Here is a 20,719-nt window from a genome sequence, read left to right as displayed (position 1 = left end):
AAAACCTGCAATAGAGCACCTTGGGATTTCTAGAGCAAGCCCTTGTTCACTTATAAGGGAACCCCTGTACTCTTTACACGGTATATCAGATAATTGATATATCCTATAAAGAGCTAGATTCCTACAGCCTAATAAAGGCAGGTGGGTTGCAGCCTCTTGCTGGTATAGGGTCTTGAAACGTTTTAGGACTTGAAATGTCCTTGCATACTTTTATAGATATTACACCACACAAGAACAGTTTAAATCCTTTAGTTTAATAATATTGAATTTTAACAGTGCTTTGACTGCTAAGCAGTATCAGTAGGCTGTCAAAACAATTTAAAACCTACTTGAAAACCAGGAGAAATTCTTTATTTCTGCTTGTTTTTGCTGTTTCTATGTGTGCTGCATTGTGCAGTGCACACACAAACAGCAAAACGCCATGAATGATTGTTTATGTGGGGGAAGGTGTGCCTTCCTGTACATAAAGAATCATTTAAAAAAATGACGATTTGCAACTTCTATGTGTGCTGCACAATGCAGCACACATAGGAGTTACAAATCGCCATTCTGGATGAATTCTGTGCAGCAAGGGAAGCCTTCCTGGACATAAACAATCATTCCCTCACCACAGGCACCCTTTCATAATGGTGCCTGCATTGGTGCTAGACAGCTGATTTTAGCACTAGCGCTGGGAGAAACACAGGGGTGAGCCGTATTAATGTAAATATGGTGCATCCCTGCATTTCTAAAGTTACGGAGCGCAGCGTTGGCAATTTTGGAGCTAACCCATGCCTCACCACTTGCTTGTAAATATACCCCGCCACTTGCTTGTAAATATGTCCCTCCATGTATGGTTTCTCATAGCAGCTGTTTATCCTCTCCCGAATGTAAACTTCTCGACCTTTGCTTGATGTTTAAGCTGACCACGAGCAAAATGTGTTGCACTCTATTCTGAAGAGATATATTGATCTACTAATTTTAAATAGCGATGTGCTACATTTATGTTGTATATTAAATGGATCCCCTAAAATACTAAATTTTTCTGATTCTGTGTTATCCATGATAATTATGTGCAAACTTACTGTCTTCTTTTAGGAAAATATTAAGGATAAACTACGTCCCATTCCCGTATCTGTTTCAGTGGAAATCCAAAAGTCTGCCCGTCGGAGTAAGAGACAATCAAGTACATTACCAAATCTCATTCCAGTTCTCAATTCCAATGAACCAAACACCATCAATTCCGAGGTAGGTAACTATTGGGTTTCAAACTTCAAGTTTTTTCTTTTTTGTGGGTGTTGTTTTACGGAACCATGAAGTTGGATAGCTCTCCGTTCCAATCCTCCAATTCATGCATCTCAGCTGGGCCTGTGCTGTATTTTGATCTATTTGCCGGATGTCGGCCTTTACTAATAATGTTAATAGACCCCTGTCACTCGCACCGCTAAAGGAGGCACACTCTCCTTTCCGAGATGTAAAATTTGGCCACGTCGTATACATTTTCATCTCTTCACTAGAATTTCTTCCAGGATTTCTTTTCAATGCCTTTCAATAAAGACTCCGGCATTTTCCAGTGGTACTGCTTCCGTACTTTAGTGCAAATAAGCAAAGTTAAAAGTGCATTGTTATTTACATTTAGATGTTTCATTCTATGTGTGTGTGTGTGTATGTGTATATAATATTATATATATAAAATATAACATTTCTGTGCGTTTATAGTATGTAATGTAAATTTCACAACTTTTAAGATTCACAAGGAAGAGGCATTCAAGGCAGTAGCTGTTGAACCTTCATTAACACAAGATGAATTTTGCTCAAATAAAAAGAACACTGATTGCCTTCAACTGACCACTGTCTAGGCCAAGACCGTCCTCATATAGGAGTTCATTTTGCAGATCTGATTAAGTCTGAGGCAGGCACATGTGAAATGGTTGCTTTTGCATAATTTCATTAAAGAAAAATTATTTTCTGCAGACATTTTTGAGCAGTCATGACAAGTGAGGTGCATCCGCTAGCCCATTCTTCACTGTTTACAAAATTAGGAAATGGATAAATATGTGCCCAAATAATATATAGGGAAAAAAGGAACACCATCAAATACAAATATTCCTCATAAACATCTCAACTTATTCAATAATTACACATTAATTAGAGCTAATATCCCAAAAACAAAGAAATGACAAGATGGATAGTTATAAGATATGATCATATTCACAGATTCTCAGATAGTTATCTATACTCAAAATAGGCACACAATACAATACCGTAATCTCTACACTTACATTTGTTCTTTACACATGTAAACTAATATATGTTTCTATGTGAAGAAACTCCTTCCGCTCCATCAATTTTAAATTTACTGCTCCACTTTTCCACCTTTCCACTCTGATTATAGGCGTGCATTCATCTGAAAAGTTGGAAGTTTATGGATGCTAACAAACTTGCAGGTTTCTGAATGGTCACCTAGTACTCTACTTTGAAACCCCCACAGACCACCTAAGTGAATATTTACTCCCACATAAAATTACTCCTGTCTGGTATAACTTTACATGTGAGTAAAGTTGTATGGTGCAAAATCTTTTTGTTAATCACAAAAGTGGATTTGTACTCCTTAATGATCCTTTTTATGCATCCAAGTTAAACTTTGTTGTATGCATAGCTTTGTGAGTCTGTCCTTCAATTTCTTTGTCCTGATTACCCACTAGGAATCTTCGTTGTGTGTGAGAAAATCCCACCTTATATTAACCCTACACTACTTGAACATTTTCATTGTGCATGCAAATGATATTGGATTCATGTTCAACCTTAATTTCCCATCCTTCAAGCAAAGCAATCTAAGATAAAAAGTGCAAATCTAAAGGAATCTAAATGCGTCTATCATAAATTTTAGTTTGATATTCAGCATTATAAGTTTTTGCAATATACTTCTGTACTTATCCCTTGGTTGATCTAGCACCAAGTTTAAATCTCCCTTTGATCTTTCCAACTTCCACCACCTTCCAGCAAATGTTGTATCCAGTCAGCCTATTCTTTAAACCGAAAAATTTAACAAAACATATTGTGCATTTCCTATTCTTTTGATCACTGGATTTTATCTTTGTATATACTTATGAGTACATAATAACAGAAGCTACGCTACATTTCAGAACCTTAATAAAATAAACACCCCTAAATTTACTATTAAGGCACATGTGGTTATTTTATTTTAAATGTGCTTACTATTCCTTTCTATTTCATTTAATTTCCAGTAAAAGTAAGACCCCCAGCAACTTTCCGTATAGGCCTTCTGAGTAATTGACACTTAATTGGATAATTTCGTTTTTCACATTTTTACTTCAAATTTGAACTTGTTTGGTCATTGACATTCAGATAACCAAATATAGTTTCAGATTATGTAATTCTAAAATGAGGCGCAAAAACCCTTGGGCTGAACATTACACAGCTAAATTATCAATAATGGAATTATTTCAGCCAATTATTTCCGCCTATTTAGACTGACTAGTGTGTTTTACTTTGTTCATGTATTCAATAATTAGGAATGGTTTTACTTTTTTCTGTTGTATTTTAGCTGCGGTTATGCAGTGTGTGAAAAAGGGTATTTTGCTTTATTTTTTGTGTATTTATAGGTAACATTGCAGTATATAGGCGAGGTGGGGCATGGTGCATTTGTTACTCATTCTTTCTGGTCAAGGAGAGACTTATCCATGTGTGGCACATTTTCAGACGGTAGATGCACCACTCATTGTGTTATCAGGTGCATCCATTAGCTGGGTCCAAAGAGGCATAAAAGATGACTTTGTAAGGAAGGTGTTCGAGCTAAGATTATGCTAAAAAAAAATGTATCTTGCATTACAGGTACAATTTTTAAAAGAGGGCTGTGGTGATGACAACATATGTCGCAGCAACCTGAAATTGGACTACAAATTCTGTATCCAGCAAGGAGATCAGGAAAAATTTTCCTATTTACAAATGTAAGTTTAGCATCTTCAGTAAAAGGACATTTGTTCTCATCATGGAGCGTGTAGAATATGGTGGATAAAATATAAAAAGGAATTTTGTTGAAAAGCTTTTTGGTGAACAATTTTATTTTGTAGGGTCTAAAACTTTGCAGATTTTGTTTCCTTTCATTTGATTGTAACGTCAATTATTCTTTTGAAAACCTCAAATTGTAATGAATCAAATGTTAAGAATTCTTATAGTTGGTTCAGGTTTTCAGCTCTCGTGGTCACAGCTCAAAGCAGTCATTACACAGTAAACTATGTGGTTTGCTGCTCTTTGTTTGGGGGGGGGGTCTAGTAAAAGCTTTGTGATTCTTATCAGAAGATTCCTTAGACATCCCTAAAGTCTTTTATTCTTTGGGTATCCCTGTATATCTCCAATATCAAATAAGCAGGAATCCACAATAGCCTTAAATTCCACGCAGTTTTTGAAAAAAATTCTTCAGTCCATGTTAGCAGGCAAAACAAACTTGAAAATTGCATACAAATTAAGTGCTAATAACAAATATCATCCTACCACACCACAATTCTCCCTATAAGCACTCGTTTGGGCTCTTGGAGATTGTTCAGCTGCGCTATTCCAAGCATGCGTTTTTCTTCTCCTTGTACGTCCACAAATGTTTTTTTTTTTTCTGGAGTTTTTCCCATGCACCCTTCTATCATGATAATGAGGCATCATGGTGTTTATGATGAATCTAGTGAAGTGAATGGATAATGGAAATGGATAGGATGGACTCAACATTTACAAATGTTTAGTAAGTGTGTATTTATTGTTATTTGTGGAGCACAAACCTAGCTTGAGAGCAGATCAACATAGTATAGAGGTATGGCCCCAGAAGGATACAACCATGTTAGTGACAGGGGTAGTCTGGTCACCACTATAGTTTCTGAACAATGTCCCTAGTCACTGGAATCTCTGCCACTAAGCCCTTTGAGGCTGGGTCACGTGGACTAGAAGGTGGTTGACTAGGGGATGAAGATGGAGACGAGCCCAACCGACCAGATGAAGGGATGCTGCCTTTATAGCAAAACCGCAAAACTCTTAACGGGACAAGCCAAAAACTCCCCTTGGAGTGAGGTGGTGCCGACCTCCAAAAGCTGGTTGTCGTCACCTTCCACTTTTTCAATTGACAAAAAATAGGAGCGGCACTAACTAATGATTATACAATTCATCTAGTGTTATTCAGTCTCCTCGGTATAGTTTTTAAAAATAAAGTTTACAATATGGTCCATATGGAAAAGTATCCTTTATTTACAAATCATATACCAAGACATACATCACCTACAGCCAAAGTTATTCACGCTAGCCATTGAGCTCCGAGCCCCGAGCCCCTAGCCCCATGGGTGTGGTGGGACCCATTGATCTGGGAGGTTGAATGGTCGCAGGAGCGGTCAGACAAAATCGCGTTTTACGCGGACGATATTTTGTTCTCTATGACAAATCCTTGGTTTTCTGGGCCCAAGTACTCCAGATACTCAGGGTGTTGGGGAAACCTCAGGCGTCGAAGCTAACCTGTCAAAATCTGTGCTATTTTCCATGTGTGGTGAGCAGGGGCAGGGTACCTGGTCCTAACAATTATCTCACGCTGCGGGCATCTTCAAATATTTGGGTGTCTTTATCTCGCCGTGCCCCACGACATCGTGGTCACATAATATCAATTTGCTGCTTTCATGTACACGTGAGGAGACCAAGATTTTGTCCCTGTATGGACGGTCGGCAATTTTTAAGATGGTCTCCATGCCTCAGCTGCTCTATTGGTTGCAAAACTTCCCATACAATATTCCACGCACATGGTTTGCCCAAGTAAATGCAATCCTGAACAAGTTCTTGTGGGGTGGAGGGGCCGTTTGCGTGGTATTGCGTACCTGCACGCAGTCAACATGTTGTGGTGGGATTGCAGCAGCTGATGTATATGCTTACTATGCTGCTTTACACCTACTGACCATCAATGAGTGGTGGTACAGCCCGCACACAGACCCAGCATATGCAGTTGAGCTTTTGGTGATAGAGGGTATACCCCTCTTGAAACATCTTTACAGCTGCAAGAACCTTGACTTCTTGCTCCCAGCCAGTAGAACGGTCATTCAGCTCTAAGGATACATTGAGAAAATGGGCTGGGAGGAGGGGCGCCTGACTCAGACGACCCGCTGTGGCAGGGTACTTACCTGTGCCACGTGGCTGAACTTTCAGGTTTTCATGCATGGGACCTCCTCGGAATCTCTACCCTTCGGAACATCATGCAGGGTTCCACTCTAAAATCGTTTCAGCAGCTACAAAATTAATTTTGACTGCACCGTTCGCAGTTTTATAACTATTTGCAGTTGAGACATGCTCTGACTCCCTTGATCCGCTCACTGAGTGCCTTGCTCGATTTCCACCCCTTGGAGGGTCGCTTACTAATGGGGGACCTTGGAGCCCATAAGACCCCGACAGATCTATCGGACGTAAATCACACACACTCCTACCTCACTACACCAAACCCGAGGCGTGGGAAGCGGACATGCCTGACATGATGGATGATGACTGGACGGCGGCCTCGCGAGTCCTCATGGAGCCGCTATATCCACACGATATCCTTTCATTCAGTTTAAATATCTCCACTGTGCTTACTACACCTGCAACGTCTTTGAAAGATGGGTGTTATCCAGTCCCCCACGTGTCTTAAATGCGGGAAAGCAGAGGGAACCTTTTTCCACACTGTTTGGAGCTGTGGGGCGCTGCAGCTGTTTTGGGGTAAAATTTCGGCATGTCTGGGCAGGCTCCTGTCCCAGAGCCTCCCACTTGACCCCAAGCTGTTGCTGCTGCAAAGCACAGTGGGGGGGGGGATCGGCAGCAATCGCTACAAACATTACCGCTTGTTCTTGGGCCTCACACTTGCCAAGCGGGACATCACCCAGCGGTGGAAAGCGATCTCCCCACCAACCATGGGCGGGTGGAAGGTGGCCATGGACAGATGCATGGGGGCAGAAGTCGCAGTTTATCAGGCATGTGGCTGCCCACAGAAACATGGGAAAATATAGTCCAGTTGGGTGACATACCGGGGCATAGACCTATGCCCCTGCCACCCTCAGACTGCCTCAAAACCCGGTTCTTGCATCTTCCCGACCCTCCGATACCCTAGATGAGCAGCTCTGGTGTCACTATATACACACTTGGACACACTTCGGTCAGTGAATCCTGAGGTAACCTGTGCCAGGTTTCAGTTTAGTTTCAGTTTTTGGGCCTGCAGGTTTGCAGGTTAATTTGTGGTGGAAAAGCACTTCGTATTATCTTATTCGAAATGTATCCATAATGTTTGCTTTGGGCTTTGCCTGCTATGTACCACTAAATTCAATTAAATCTGTTTAATTAAAAAAAACTACAGCCAAAGTGTGTGCTCTTACTACGAAGAACGAGTTCAGGGATGAAAACAGGAAATATACACAAAATTAAATTTCTGTAAAAATAAACAAACCTACATTTGTACACTATACAACTTTAAAATCTCAACTTATTTGAGATGTCTAACCTACTTGTGAAATGTATCCCCATCAAGGAAATACGACTGAGTGAACCACAACTAACAATAAAATTCCATAAATAATTTCAAGTGGATAAAACATATTGTGTAGTTATGATGTGCTTATTATCATAATTAGAATAATTAATGATAAGGAAAAATGACAACCCATTTTTCATTATGCAGACAAAAGAACAAAGTAGACATTATAATTTAAAGTATGAACTAAGTAATTGATTTAATTGACTTTGTGATTACTGCCATAACCCTCTGCACAGTTAACCAGGCCTTTTCTGTCTCCGAACGCCTCTGTAACAAAGGCTGGAGATCAGTTTCTGTTGCCTTGTGGAAGGATGAAACAATGCCCTAAGTTCCATGCAGAAAAGGGCCTGATAAACTATAGAGTTAAGCAAATGGAAAGGTTGTACTTCTCCATGTTCTTCAGGAATACTTGGTCTTCCATCATCATGCGTACCTGATGGAATGCTTCTGAAGCCTTAAAGAATGAAGAACCACAGATTATCCAATTGTCTAGGTTGGTGAAAACCAAAATGCCCAATGCATGATGATTACCCACCAAAGGAGCTAAGGTCATTGTGAAGATTCTTGTGACTGAAGAAAGGCAGAAGGGCAGGATACAAAATTGTTAGTAATCTCCTTTGACAAATCTTGGGAATCCTGAAACATAAGAATGTGTAGATAGGCATATAATAAATCTAAGGAGGCCACATACATCCTTTGTAAACAATGGCGATAATAGGACTGAAACCATCTTAAACTTTATATACTGGACATGGTGGTTCACCTTTTTCAGATCCAGAACCGGGCAAAGTCTCCAGAAGGTTTCTTGTCAAAACACGTCAGGGTATAATAATCCTGTCCTCTCTCTTCATGGGGGACCAGTCTCATTGCCCCCTTTGCCAAAAGGGCTGGTTCTCCATGAGATAGAGCTTGATGTCATCAAGGATATTTTGGAATAGAGTAACTATTTAGAACTGGAAGAAAAATCTAATTTTTATTCTTCCGATATAATTTGAAGAAATAACTAGTCCGTTATTGTTGTGTTCCATGCAAGGTAGTATATAAAGAGCTTTTCTCCAAGGCTCCTAGCATGGTCATGACTTCTGGGAGGAGGGTGTGGTAGTGCTGAATGTAGGCTGGGTCTGTGAATTGCCCTGGCCATGACCACTACCCCAAAAGAGTAGGTTTCTTCCTCTTAATTTACAGAAGGCACAATGAAAACCTACCCCCTTGTTCTCGTAGTAAGGTTGTAAGGGAGCCACCAGTTTCTTGTCTTTGGCTGACTCCTTCACAGTATCTTCCAACTGCAGACCAAGCGGTGTACATCCAGTGAAAAGAATATGGGACAGCAGATTTTTTGGGGAGTTGTCTACTTTCCGGTTTTTGAGCCATAGGTTTCCTCTGGCAGAAACTGAAGTTCTTGAGACAGAGGCTGCTGCACACAACTCATCAACAGAGGACTGTCAAGAACCTTACTACTTAATCCAACAAGGATAGCCTTTCCATACTGTCTCCACCCTGCCATATTTCTTCAACCAAATCCCTGAAATCATGTAGCAGGGATTGGACTGCATGTTTTGGGTAGGCACCAGTTAGAATAGTGAAGTTCGGAGTGGCATAGGCCCGTCTGATTGCTCCATCCAATTTTTTTTATTATCTGAAGCGTCCAAGGGAGAGGCATCTTCAGACAGTCTTATTACCAGAATACATGCCGGCTAGAAGAGCATCAACCTTCACTTGTGTCCTTAACTCCTTTTGAAAACCATCCAGGATATTCTTCTTAGCAAAAAACTTAGGGGATGTGGACTTCTCTACATCCTCCCAATCTCTTGAAAGCAGATTCCCTGTTGCCTATATTGCACACAAAAAACATGTTCATTAGCCCTGGACGAGGAAGAAGGCAGAGTTAAATTAGACATAATTATGATATAACATGTGATAGATGAGGTCCATTCACATAGCATCTCGGTTTACTTCTTCCCCAAACATCTGTTTCAGGATCCTGAGGGGTAGGATAATGTTTCCTTTTGGCAGCAGAAGGACCCACCATGACTAAATGCCTCTTCCAATTGCTGGGGATTACACACCTCAGTAGAGGCAGATGCTACAGCTGCATGTTGAGTAGATTCCTCCCCAGAGAAAAAATCTGTATGCCTCATCTTCCCAGCTCTTTTGCCCTCAATGCTTAACCCACTTACTAACCAATGCGGCTAGCAGAAGGGACTATTTACTGGTTATATATGGTTGCCTATATTGTTGCCATCTTTGGGTTGCACATATATATTTATGCAAGACTTTGTCCCTTTCTATCTCTGCGTGGATGGCACTGTGCCAATCCAACGCTTAAAGAATTTGATAGAAAAGCAGACATTTTAGGTGAGCAAATTTAGAGTGTCGCTGGAGTTGAGAGTGCTCTTTACTGGAGCTGCTTTCAACCTAAACTTGCGAACTACCCAGAGTTGTCTGCTTCTTTTTGTGCATAGTTTATGCGTCCCTCTATGCCTGAAAGGGTTTTGTTTTGATATACGTGTATGTATATGTTTGTGTGTATACATGTGTGTATATATAAATGTGTGTGTGTGTATCTATATATGTGTGTGTATATGTGTATATATTGGGGAGAGGATGTGGTCTGATGGCTAGATTGCCGACTTTGGTCTGGGAAACCAAGGTTCAAGCCTCGGGGTTACGTCCACATCCTGTGATTCTGGGCAAATCACTTAATCTCCCTGTGTCTACCAAAAAAATGAGTGTGTCCTTGTGTAACGTAACCGGTGCTCATGTAAAACGCTCCAATACCTTGGGGTCGAGTTTGCGCTATATAATCTGCAAAAAAAGAAAAAAGTATGTGTGTATGTATGTCTATATGTGTGTATGTATGTCTGTGTGTGTGTGTGTGTATGTGTGTATATATATATATATATATATATATATATGCGCGCTCAGTCCCAGTCACATCACAAACTTAGGAAAGCACTCACGGGACACTTCTGCAGTTCTTAGGTCATTTATTGCATAGCGAGCATGGAAAACATGACGCGTTTCGGCTATGCCTTAGTCTGATGTTACAAATTTCGCGCCAAAGAAACGGCATATTTAAATGAAACGTTACGTGGATCACATGACATCACAATTCATAGACATCATAGAAGGACAATCACATTAGAAGAATCACTGTTAGTAATTCATCGCCATTTTGGAATGTCAAAACAATTAAATAATATTGCTTATTTCGCCGTATATCGGCATTAAAAACAGTCCCAAACTCGAAGTAAGATTAAAAACTTCACACATAACGCCATATATGGGCATGTGGTGTCCCTCAAAAATGACAACAATAAAGCCGTGTATCGGCAGATCGATGTCAACTGATAAATGTCTAGCAATATGGGGGTCATTTAAATCACTTGATACGTTAGATAACCATAGGTATGTTTGCAATAACATCCTCTCACTTGCCTTGTGTCCGACAATCAAGTATATTTTAAGAAAATCACGCCATGTATTGGCTAAGACCTCAACATTATTGCTGGCATCAAAGAAATAATAAGATGATCCACATTTATACTAACATCATTTAAAAAGATTAATTCACACACAATGTCCAAAAGCTAACGTGTATAGCCAATACCATAAATTAAAACACAGATTACATTATGATCACCATATCGCGAATTACATTTTCCAATTACCTGTCTAACCTCTAGTGTAAGGATTATTGCTACTCTTTATAGATATATATATATATATCTATATCCTACTGGCGGTCGCCAGTAGGTAGTTATAGTTAGGACCACGTTTCCATAGGAAATCCGCAACATTCTATTTTGAATAACTTTGGCGCCGGTCGACGAATCCTCGCAAATTTTTCAAAATAGGTGGGGCGCTACGCTCCGCTCCTACCCTGAAAGTCTCGGGGGGGATTCGTCAAGCGGGGGCTGAGATAAAAGGGGGGTCCCAAAACGCGTTTTTCCCATGCATTTTTCCATAGGACCTTTATACACAGCTACAGCCCGAACGGCTGAACAGAATTACTTGAAATTTGGCAGAGAGGTAGTCCTCAGGTCAAGGAAGTGCCTTTTGTAGGTTTGGTGTAAATCTGTTCAGTAGATTCTGAGAAAATAGCCTTTAAACCAATATAGATATCTGAGCCAGCTTACGGTGCGCTTACGGTGCGCTTACCGTACGCGTACGGTGGCGTGCGCGAGCGCGATTCTGATTGGCTGTTAGATCTTAGTAAACATTCGATTCGGTCGAAACCAGGAAGCGGCGGCCGCCATTTTCTCTCTCGCTCTCTGAGTTGGGCAGCAAAATCGAAGCCCAAAAATGTGTAAAGAGGCAGTTTCTTGAGATCCTAACCACCCAGGATTGATATAGGGGTCCCCAAACAACCCCCAAGCCCAAAAAAAAAAATTTTTTTTTTTCGGAAATTCGCCGATTACGCTTACTGTACGCGTACGGTAAAAAAATTTTTTAAAACAAATTATCCACATTCTCCCCACCCCGTGTGCAAATGGTGCCCGCAGGGCACCATTTGTGCATGGCCTATCACAACAATGAAATTAACAAAAAATACATTTCACAAAGATGCGCATAATATGTCCCCCATGTGCGCACGGTGCGCGAAGCGCATCGTGCGTACATGGCCCATCCCGCATAACGTGGGCACGCGGTGCGCGCAGCGCACCGCGTGACCACCGTGCGTGCACGGCACTAACTGCGTAAAGTGGGCGCGCGGTGCGCAAAGCGCACCGCGTGCTCACTGTGCGCGCACAGTGCGTGAAGCGCACCGTGCGCGCACGGAACTAACTGCGTTAACTGGGCGCGCACGCCACGAATGGCGTAAAGTAACTTAGCATTTAAAAAACCGTACAAATTCACTGAAAAAACCATAGGTTTCACACACATTATAATTAGGAATTAGCATTTAAAAAACCTTGCAAATTCACTGAAAAAACCATAGGTTTCATACATGTTATAGTTAGCTGTACATTTCACTCGTAAAAAACCAATGAAATTCCCCCGTTAGTGCGGGCAACTATAACTCACGCGACCGCAATCTTCTGCTGATGACATATGTGTCTTTATGAAAAAAAAATATTTGTAATATATGTATAGCTAAAATTTAATGGAAGAAGACAGGGGCAAATAAGTGTCTAAATACAGTATTAGCATCAGCAGAGGATTGCGGTCGCGTGAGTTATAGTTGCCTGCACTAACTATAACGGGGAAATTTCATTGTTTTTTTACGAGTGAAATGTCCAGCTAACTATAACATGTATGAAACCTATGGTTTTTTCAGTGAATATATATATATATATATATATATTCACTGAAAAAACCATAGGTTTCACACATGTTATAGTTAGCGGAAATTTTACTGATAAAAAACCAATGAAATTGCCCCGTTATAGTTAGTGCTGGCAACTATAACTCACGCGACCGCAATCCTCTGCTGATGCTAATACTGTATTTAGACACTTATTTGCCCATGTCTTCTTCCATACATTTTTAGCTATACATATATTACAAATATTTTTTTTTCATAAAGACACATATGTCATCAGCAGAAGATTGCGGTCGCGTGAGTTATAGTTGCCAGCACTAACTATAACGGGGCAATTTCATTGGTTTTTTATCAGTAAAATTTCCGCTAACTATAACATGTGTGAAACCTATGGTTTTTTCAGTGAATTTGCAAGGTTTTTTAAATGCTAATTCCTAACTATAACGTGTGTGAAACCTATGGTTTTTTCAGTGAATTTGTACGGTTTTTTAAATGCTAAGTGACTTTACGCCATTCGTGGCGTGCGCGCCCACTTAACGCAGTTCGTTCCGTGCGCGCACGGTGCGCTTCGCGCACCGTGCGCGCACAGTGAGCACGCGGTGCGCTTCGCGCACCGTGCACCCACTTTACGCAGTTAGTGCCGTGCCCACGTTACGCTAGATGGGCCATGTACGCACGATGCGCTTCGCGCACCGTGCGCACATGGAGGACATATTATGCGCTTCCTTGTGATAGGTAATCTGTTGAAATTTTTTGGGAAATTTCTGTGCTCTGATAAGCCTTCGGCCACCATTTGCACAAGGGGTGGAGAAAGTGTGGATAGTGTTTTTTTTATTTTTATTTTTTTACCGTACGCTTACGGTAAGCGTACGGTAAGCGTACCCCGCGAAATTGCCGAAAAAAAAATAATGCCGTTTTTGCTCTTGGGGGATGTTTGGGGACTCCCTCAACATGACTATGTGAGAGGGAGTTGTCAAAACATCCCCGTAACATGTTTTTGGCCATCATGTTTGATACATAACACTCAGTGCGGTAGACAAAATGGCGGACGCCGCTTCCTGGTTTCTGCCGATTCGAATGTTTACTAAGATCTAAGAGCCAATCAGAATCGTGCTCGCGCACGCCACCGTACGCTTACCGTAAGCGTACGGTAAGCGTACCGTAAGCGGGCTCAGATATATATATTGATTTAAAGGCTATTTTCTCAGAATCTACTGAACAGATTTACACCAAACCTACAAAAGGCACTTCCTTGACCTAGGGACTACCTCTCTGCCAAATTTCTAGTAATTCTGTTCAGCCGTTCGGGCTGTAGCTCGTTCTAAAGGTCCTATGGAAAAATGCATGGGAAAAACGCGTTTTGGGACCCCCCTTTTATCTCAGCCCCCGCTTGACGAATCCCCCCGAGACTTTCAGGGTAGGAGCGGAGCGTAGCGCCCCACCTATTTTGAGAAATTCGCGAGGATTCGTCGACCGGCGCCAAAGTTATTCAAAATAGAATGTTGAGGTTTTCCTATGGAAACGTGGTCCTAACTATAACTACCTACTGGCGACCGCCAGTAGGTAATATATATATATATATATATTCACTTAAAAAACCATAGGTTTCACACATGTTATAGTTAGCTGGACATTTCACTCGTAAAAAACCAATGAAATTCCCCCGTTATAGTTAGTGCAGGCAACTATAACTCACACGACCGCAATCCTCTGCTGATGACGTCAGATATTACATCACTAATTAAATATGTATCTTTCTGAAAAATAAATATTTGTAATATATGTATAGCTAAAGATTAATGGAAGAAGACATGGGTAAATAGGTGTCTAAATACAGTGATGTAATATCTGACGTCATCAGCAGAGGATTGCGGTCGTGTGAGTTATAGTTGCCTGCACTAACTATAACGGGGGAATTTCATTGGTTTTTTACGAGGGAAATGTCCAGCTAACTATAATATGTGTGAAACCTATGGTTTTTTAAGTGAATTTGCAAGGTTTTTTAAATGCCAATTCCTAACTATAACGTGTGTGAAACCTATGGTTTTTTAAGTGAATTTGTACGTTTTTTTAAATGCTAAGTTATGTATTTATTAATATTATTTTTTTTTCAGGTGTTTCACCGTGCGCGCGCGGTGCGCTTCGCGCACCATGCGCGCTATGTGGGCACTCGGTGCGCTTCGCGCACCGAGCACCCACGATGCGTTGTGCGTGCCGTGCCCGCACCCCGCGCTTTTTCGTAAAAATAAAAATTGGTTTTTTTCACCCTTGGGGGTCCTTCAGTGACCCCCTGACAAAGGCTAGGGGGTCAGGAACTGTCCACCCTGCCCCCTTTTCACGTTCTCCACCTTTGTTTTTCACTGCCTCAGACTGCGAGAGACAAAATGGCGGACGACACGTCCTGATTTCGACCGATTCGAATGTTTACTGACATCTAACAACCAATCAGAATTATAGATATATATGTACTTTTAACTGACATTTTCTCAGGAACTACTGAACAGATTGACTCCAGATATTCAAAAGGCACATCCCTGACCTGAGGGCTACCTCTCTGCCAAATTTCAAGTAATTCTGTTCAGCCGTTCGGGCTGTACCTTGGACTAAAGGTCCCTATTGAAAAATGCATGGGGAAAACGCGTTTTGGGACCCCCCTTTTTTCTCGGCCCCCGCTTGACTAATTACCCCGAGACTTTCAGGGTAGGAGCGGAGCGCCCCACCTATTTTGAAAAATTCGCGAGGATTCGTCAACCGGCGCCAAAGTTATTCAAAATAGAATTTTCAGATTTCCTATGGAAACACGGTCCTAACTATAACTATCTACTGGCGACCGCCAGTAGAATATATATATATATATATATATATATATATATATATATATATATATATTCACTTAAAAAACCATTGGTTTCACACGTTATAGTTAGTTCAGTTAACTATAACTCGCGCGCCCGCAATCCACTGCTCATGACGTCACATATTACATCACTCATGACATGGTCAGTGGCATCACTCATGACATCACTGATGACATCATCCTTGTGATAGAGTGGCGGTCGCGCGAGTTATAGTTATCTGAACTAACTATAACAGGAGAATTTCAATGGTTTTTTACGAGTGAAATGTCCAGCTAACTATAACATGTGTGAAACCTATGGTTTTTTAAGTGGATTTGCAAGGTTTTTTAAATGCGAATTCCTAACTATAACGTGTGTGAAACCTATGGTTTTTTAAGTGAATTTGTAAGGTTTTTTAAATGCTAAGTTATGTATGTATTAGTATATTTTTTATATATTTATTTTACAATAAACTACCTATGTATATAGTTATAGATTGAGTGTATCCTGTAATATGGAATGGCTTGTTTAAAATGTTTTTTTTTTTTTTTAGGTTTTTCACCGTGCGCGCACCCCGCGATTTTTTTTAATAGAAAATAAAATGTTTTTTTCACCCTTCGGGGTCCTTCAGGGACCCCCTGACAAAGGCTAGGGGGTCGGGAACTCTCTACCCTGCCCCCTTTTCACGTTCTCCACCTTTGTTTTTCACTGTCGCACTGTAAACACACAAAATGGCGGCCGACACTTCCTGATTTCGACCGATTCGAATGTTGACTGACATGTAACCACCAATCAGAATTACGCTTGCGCACGTTAGGGTGCGCGCACGGTGCGCGGCTATAGATATTTACGTGCTTTTAACTGCAATTTTCTCAGGAACTACTGAACAGATTGACACCATATATGCAAAAGGCACATGCCTGACCTGAGGACTACCTCTTTGCCAAATTTCAAGTAATTCTGTTCAGCCGTTCGGGCTGTACCTTCGACTAAAGGTCCTATGGGAAAATGCATGGGGAAAACGCGTTTTGGGACCCCCCTTTTTTCTCAGCCCCCGCTTGACGAATCACCCCGAGACTTTCAGGGTAGGAGCTGAGCGGAGCGCCCCATTAGTTTTGAGAATTTCGCAAGGATTCGTCAACCAGCGCCAAAGTTATTTAAAATAGAATTTTCAGATTTCCTATGGAAACACGGCCCTAACTATAACTATCTACTGGCGACCGCCAGTAGATATATATATATATATATATATATATATATATATATATATATATATATATATATATATATATATATATATGTGAGCAAGGCTCGGAGGAGCCGAAACGTTATGGCTGTTTGCTTTTAAATAAATCAAATTTGCACTTAACTGAGGTCCGTGTCCCTAGTTTGCTGATGTCCGGATGATTGCTGAAGTCACAACGGGGTAACAAGGAGATGTATGTATGTGTGTGTGTATATATATATATGCAATGCCAGCGCTTTTTAACAAATAAAGCCACTTTTTCTGCACTCTGGAGCTGTCCCGCACTCTTTCTTAGTGAGAGGGAGTATTGGCTTGATGTTGTACCAGCGTGCAGGTTGCTGGTGTAGCGGGACGCCCTCTCGGTCAGGAGTGACGCGTAGTGCCTGCAACTTGGGTTGTCGCATGAAACTGCAACGCGCCACCCCCCCTGGTATGGTGGATTTCCAATGGGACGTTATCGTTACCTGGGGAGAGAGGAGGCGAGATTGATCCGCCTGATAAGGGGTGCCAAGAATGGCTTGAGCTTTCCGGACAACTGCGGTGGAGTGAGGGTCAGCAGCCACACAGTGGGACATCACATGGTGTTGTGCAATACCCCATCACTGTATGGGATTGCTCTGAGGACTCCACCTACCAGCATGCAGTAGACTGGGAAGAGCTGCGCGTGGTGCCGCCGTGTCATAGAGGCGGAAGGAGGGGCAAGTGATCAGCTGACTGGATGTGGTCGCCATTTAAAGATCGTAGTAGCTGACCCCCAGAGATGGAAGGAGAACATGGAAACGGGCACTGAGGAAAGCTATTGAAGGCTGAAACGCGTCTGCCAGCGTTTCATGGACTCGCAATGCCAGCGCTTTTTAACAAATAAAGCCGCTTTTTCTGCACTCCGGAGCTGTCCCGCACTCTTTCTTAGTGAGAGGGAGTATTGGCTTGATATATATATAGTGCCCGACACCGCCATGACGCGTTTCAGCCCACGTGGGGCCGTGATCACATGACACGGATGAGGAAGTGGAATGTTTTTAAAGTGCAAGTGGATGACGTACTGCCTGGCAATCACTGATAAACATGGAAAACATACTTTGCCTGCGCCGTTGGTAGTTCCAGTCATGAGTGCTCCTAATACATGTAAAATACATAAATTCAGAACAGCAATCCAGCATCTTGTGTTAAATTGTCACACCAGAAAAGCAGCATGTAGAATAAATATTTAAAAACACATAAATACTTAAATACGTTTAGAAACATTCACATTATCATACTGTTATGTTAAAAGATCACTCGTGACTTGGCAATTCTAAACCCAGTTCACACTAGCACAATTGGATAGCCGCTTATAGAAGGGTTTTTAAAACAATTTTTTTTGTGAAACACCTCTTGTCCCGTAGGGTAGCAGCATTTAAATGTTTGTGTGGGTCTCACAGGGTACCTCTAGCGTTTCCATGCTATAATGGAGGAGGAGATTAAGCCCATGTGGGCCATCTAATATAAAACCACCCTTATCAGAGTGACACTCTGCAAAATGCATAAATAGTAAGTTCGTAGAGTAAAGTGCAAACCATGTGCAAAAACAATAGATTTCATAATAGAATTACATAAATACTGATTAAAACCAATTACAAAGAGATATGAGGCAGTTAAAGTGTACAACTATGTCGTATTGACCTGGTGAAGATAGGTAAAAAAATCTTCCCCAGCGTTCAATCCATTGGGTGCTTTGCATGCCATAAGTATAATGTGCCTTGTCTCAAGTTTACGTAGCTGTGCTTCACGATCCCCACCCCTTCTCTGTGGTGGGACTGTGTCAATCACAAAGTATTTCAAACCAGTAGGGTTCTTAGCATGTTGTTCCTCAAAATGTCTTGCCACTGGGTATGCGGTATCGCCGTTGGTAATGGCCCGTATGTGCTGGAGTATCCTCTTGTGGACCTGAAGCTTAGTGCTACCTACATAGCACAGGCCACTTGGACACTCCAGCACATATACAGCGTATTCAGTCTTGCAAGTCAACTTACTCTGTATACGAGTAGGTTTGTTACTGAGGGGAGTCGTGTATTCCGTCTTGCTCACCCCATTCTTACAGGCTTTGCAAACCGAGCATTTGAGAAAACCCTTACTGCTGTTGAGCCATGAGCTGTTAATTCTAACCTCTGGGCTACTGGAGACTAAACAATTGCTCATAGATTTTGCCTTCCTGTAAGTTATACTGGGAGAATGGGGCAATTGTTTTCCCAAAACAGGATCACTGGCAATAAGTGCCTAATTCCTATTCACAATTTTGCGAATACTTAGATGCTGACTGTTATAGGTTAGAATTAGCCGGGTTTCATTCTGCTCTGTTTGCTCCTCTTTCTTTTTGCCTGTCAGTGCCAACGACCTACCGTATTTATTTACTTTGCTTATTGCCTTATCTACCAATTCTGGGAGAATTAGCCGGGTTTCATTCGCTCTGTTTGCTCTTCTTTCTTTTTGCCTGTCAGTGCCAACGACCTACCGATTTAGTTACTTTGCTTATTGCCTTATCTACCAATTCTGGGAGATAGCCACTTCTCAGAAATCTGTCCCTGCACTCGTTCTGAGCCTCTACACAACCTTGATCAGTGCTACAAATCCTTCTAATACGGAGCATTTCCTCATATGGTATGCTTCTGATCAAATGTGCTGGGTGGTGACTGGAGGCATGCATTATGGCATTACCGGCTGTTGGTTTACGGTACATTTTGGTTCGTAGTTCATTATGCTGAATAAAGATTCATCGCCTGACGCGTTTCATGCTTTGAGGTATTTCTTCAGAGGCAAACATTTTTAATGCATGTCAGCGTGGAGCAGCTCACTGTAGTAACACAAGGCACTATAAGTACCATTAGGCTCAGCGCGAGCCGACGCCCACTGGGGCGAGTGGTTAAGATAATTTGAACTGCCATTGTTCGCACGCTGATAAATGTTTGCCTCCGAAGAAATGCCTCACAGCTTGAAACGCGTCAGGCGATGAATTTCGGCGAGCTTTTAGCCACAATGCTGTAGCTCCTGTGAATAAAAACGGAAGATTTACTTACCCGAATGTGGCTATCCTGAATGGGAAACCTTGAGAGTTGGATGGATATATATATATATATATATATATATATATATATATATATATCACTGCTACGAGACACCAGTCAGGTGCACTCTCAGGCGGGTGCTTCTTCGTGCGGGGGTGTGCCCGCATACAATTATTGCTGCAACTCTCCTTCTCACCACCACCATCCAAAGAGAAAGACAGCACTCGCGGGGGCCGTTTCCAAAATTTATTAAATGGAAACTATCACGTATACAAACAGACGCGTTTCGGTAACAACCTTCATCTATGTTTACCGAAGCGCCCGCCCGCCATGTTTTTAAATCATCAAAATGTACATCAACACAAATGAAGGACCAACGTCAATATCGTGGTCTCTAACATTCCTTCCCCAATATCGGCGCCATCTTGTAATATATGATAGCCCACATGCCTGGATGACAAACCCCACTCGCAAACGCGATAGGAGTGGGGGAAGGATCAAAAAATGTACGTAAATCAAGCCCTGGATGGGCATACACTTGGAGACATACTCCAACGGAAATAAAACATGGCTAGGGCTGCCTACTGCTGCAGAGTTCTACAAAAATTATATTAAAATACTGAGTGGGTGAACAAACTACTATGTCTATACATCTGGAGATACTATATACAATATAATACAATCTACCATAAATGATGTTTCTACAGGAAGCAACCAAGGTAAAGGTAAAGCAACGGGTCCTGACTCGGGTTCAAATGCAATTAAGAATGCCCGCCAATATATACACACCCAATTGTATACATATACATG

General features: G+C 41.6%; 1 protein-coding gene across 2 annotated transcripts in view; it reads left to right on the top strand.

The window, feature by feature from the left end:
- Positions 1-20,719, top strand: part of ITGA6 (integrin subunit alpha 6) — a 223,537-nt gene that overhangs the window by 166,104 nt on the left and 36,714 nt on the right. For both annotated transcript variants that reach the window (XM_085645291.1, XM_085645292.1), the window contains exons 13-14: positions 1,078-1,227; positions 3,835-3,950. In XM_085645291.1, the coding sequence (XP_085501417.1) occupies positions 1,078-1,227; positions 3,835-3,950 (266 nt within the window). The remainder of the gene's footprint in view (positions 1-1,077; positions 1,228-3,834; positions 3,951-20,719) is intronic.

This window comes from Triturus cristatus, chromosome 3_1 (genome assembly GCF_964204655.1).
Source record: "Triturus cristatus chromosome 3_1, aTriCri1.1, whole genome shotgun sequence".
NCBI lineage: Eukaryota > Metazoa > Chordata > Amphibia > Caudata > Salamandridae > Triturus > Triturus cristatus.
Note: the sequence above shows the minus strand (reverse complement) of the source record. Positions and strands in the feature narration are given on the sequence as shown.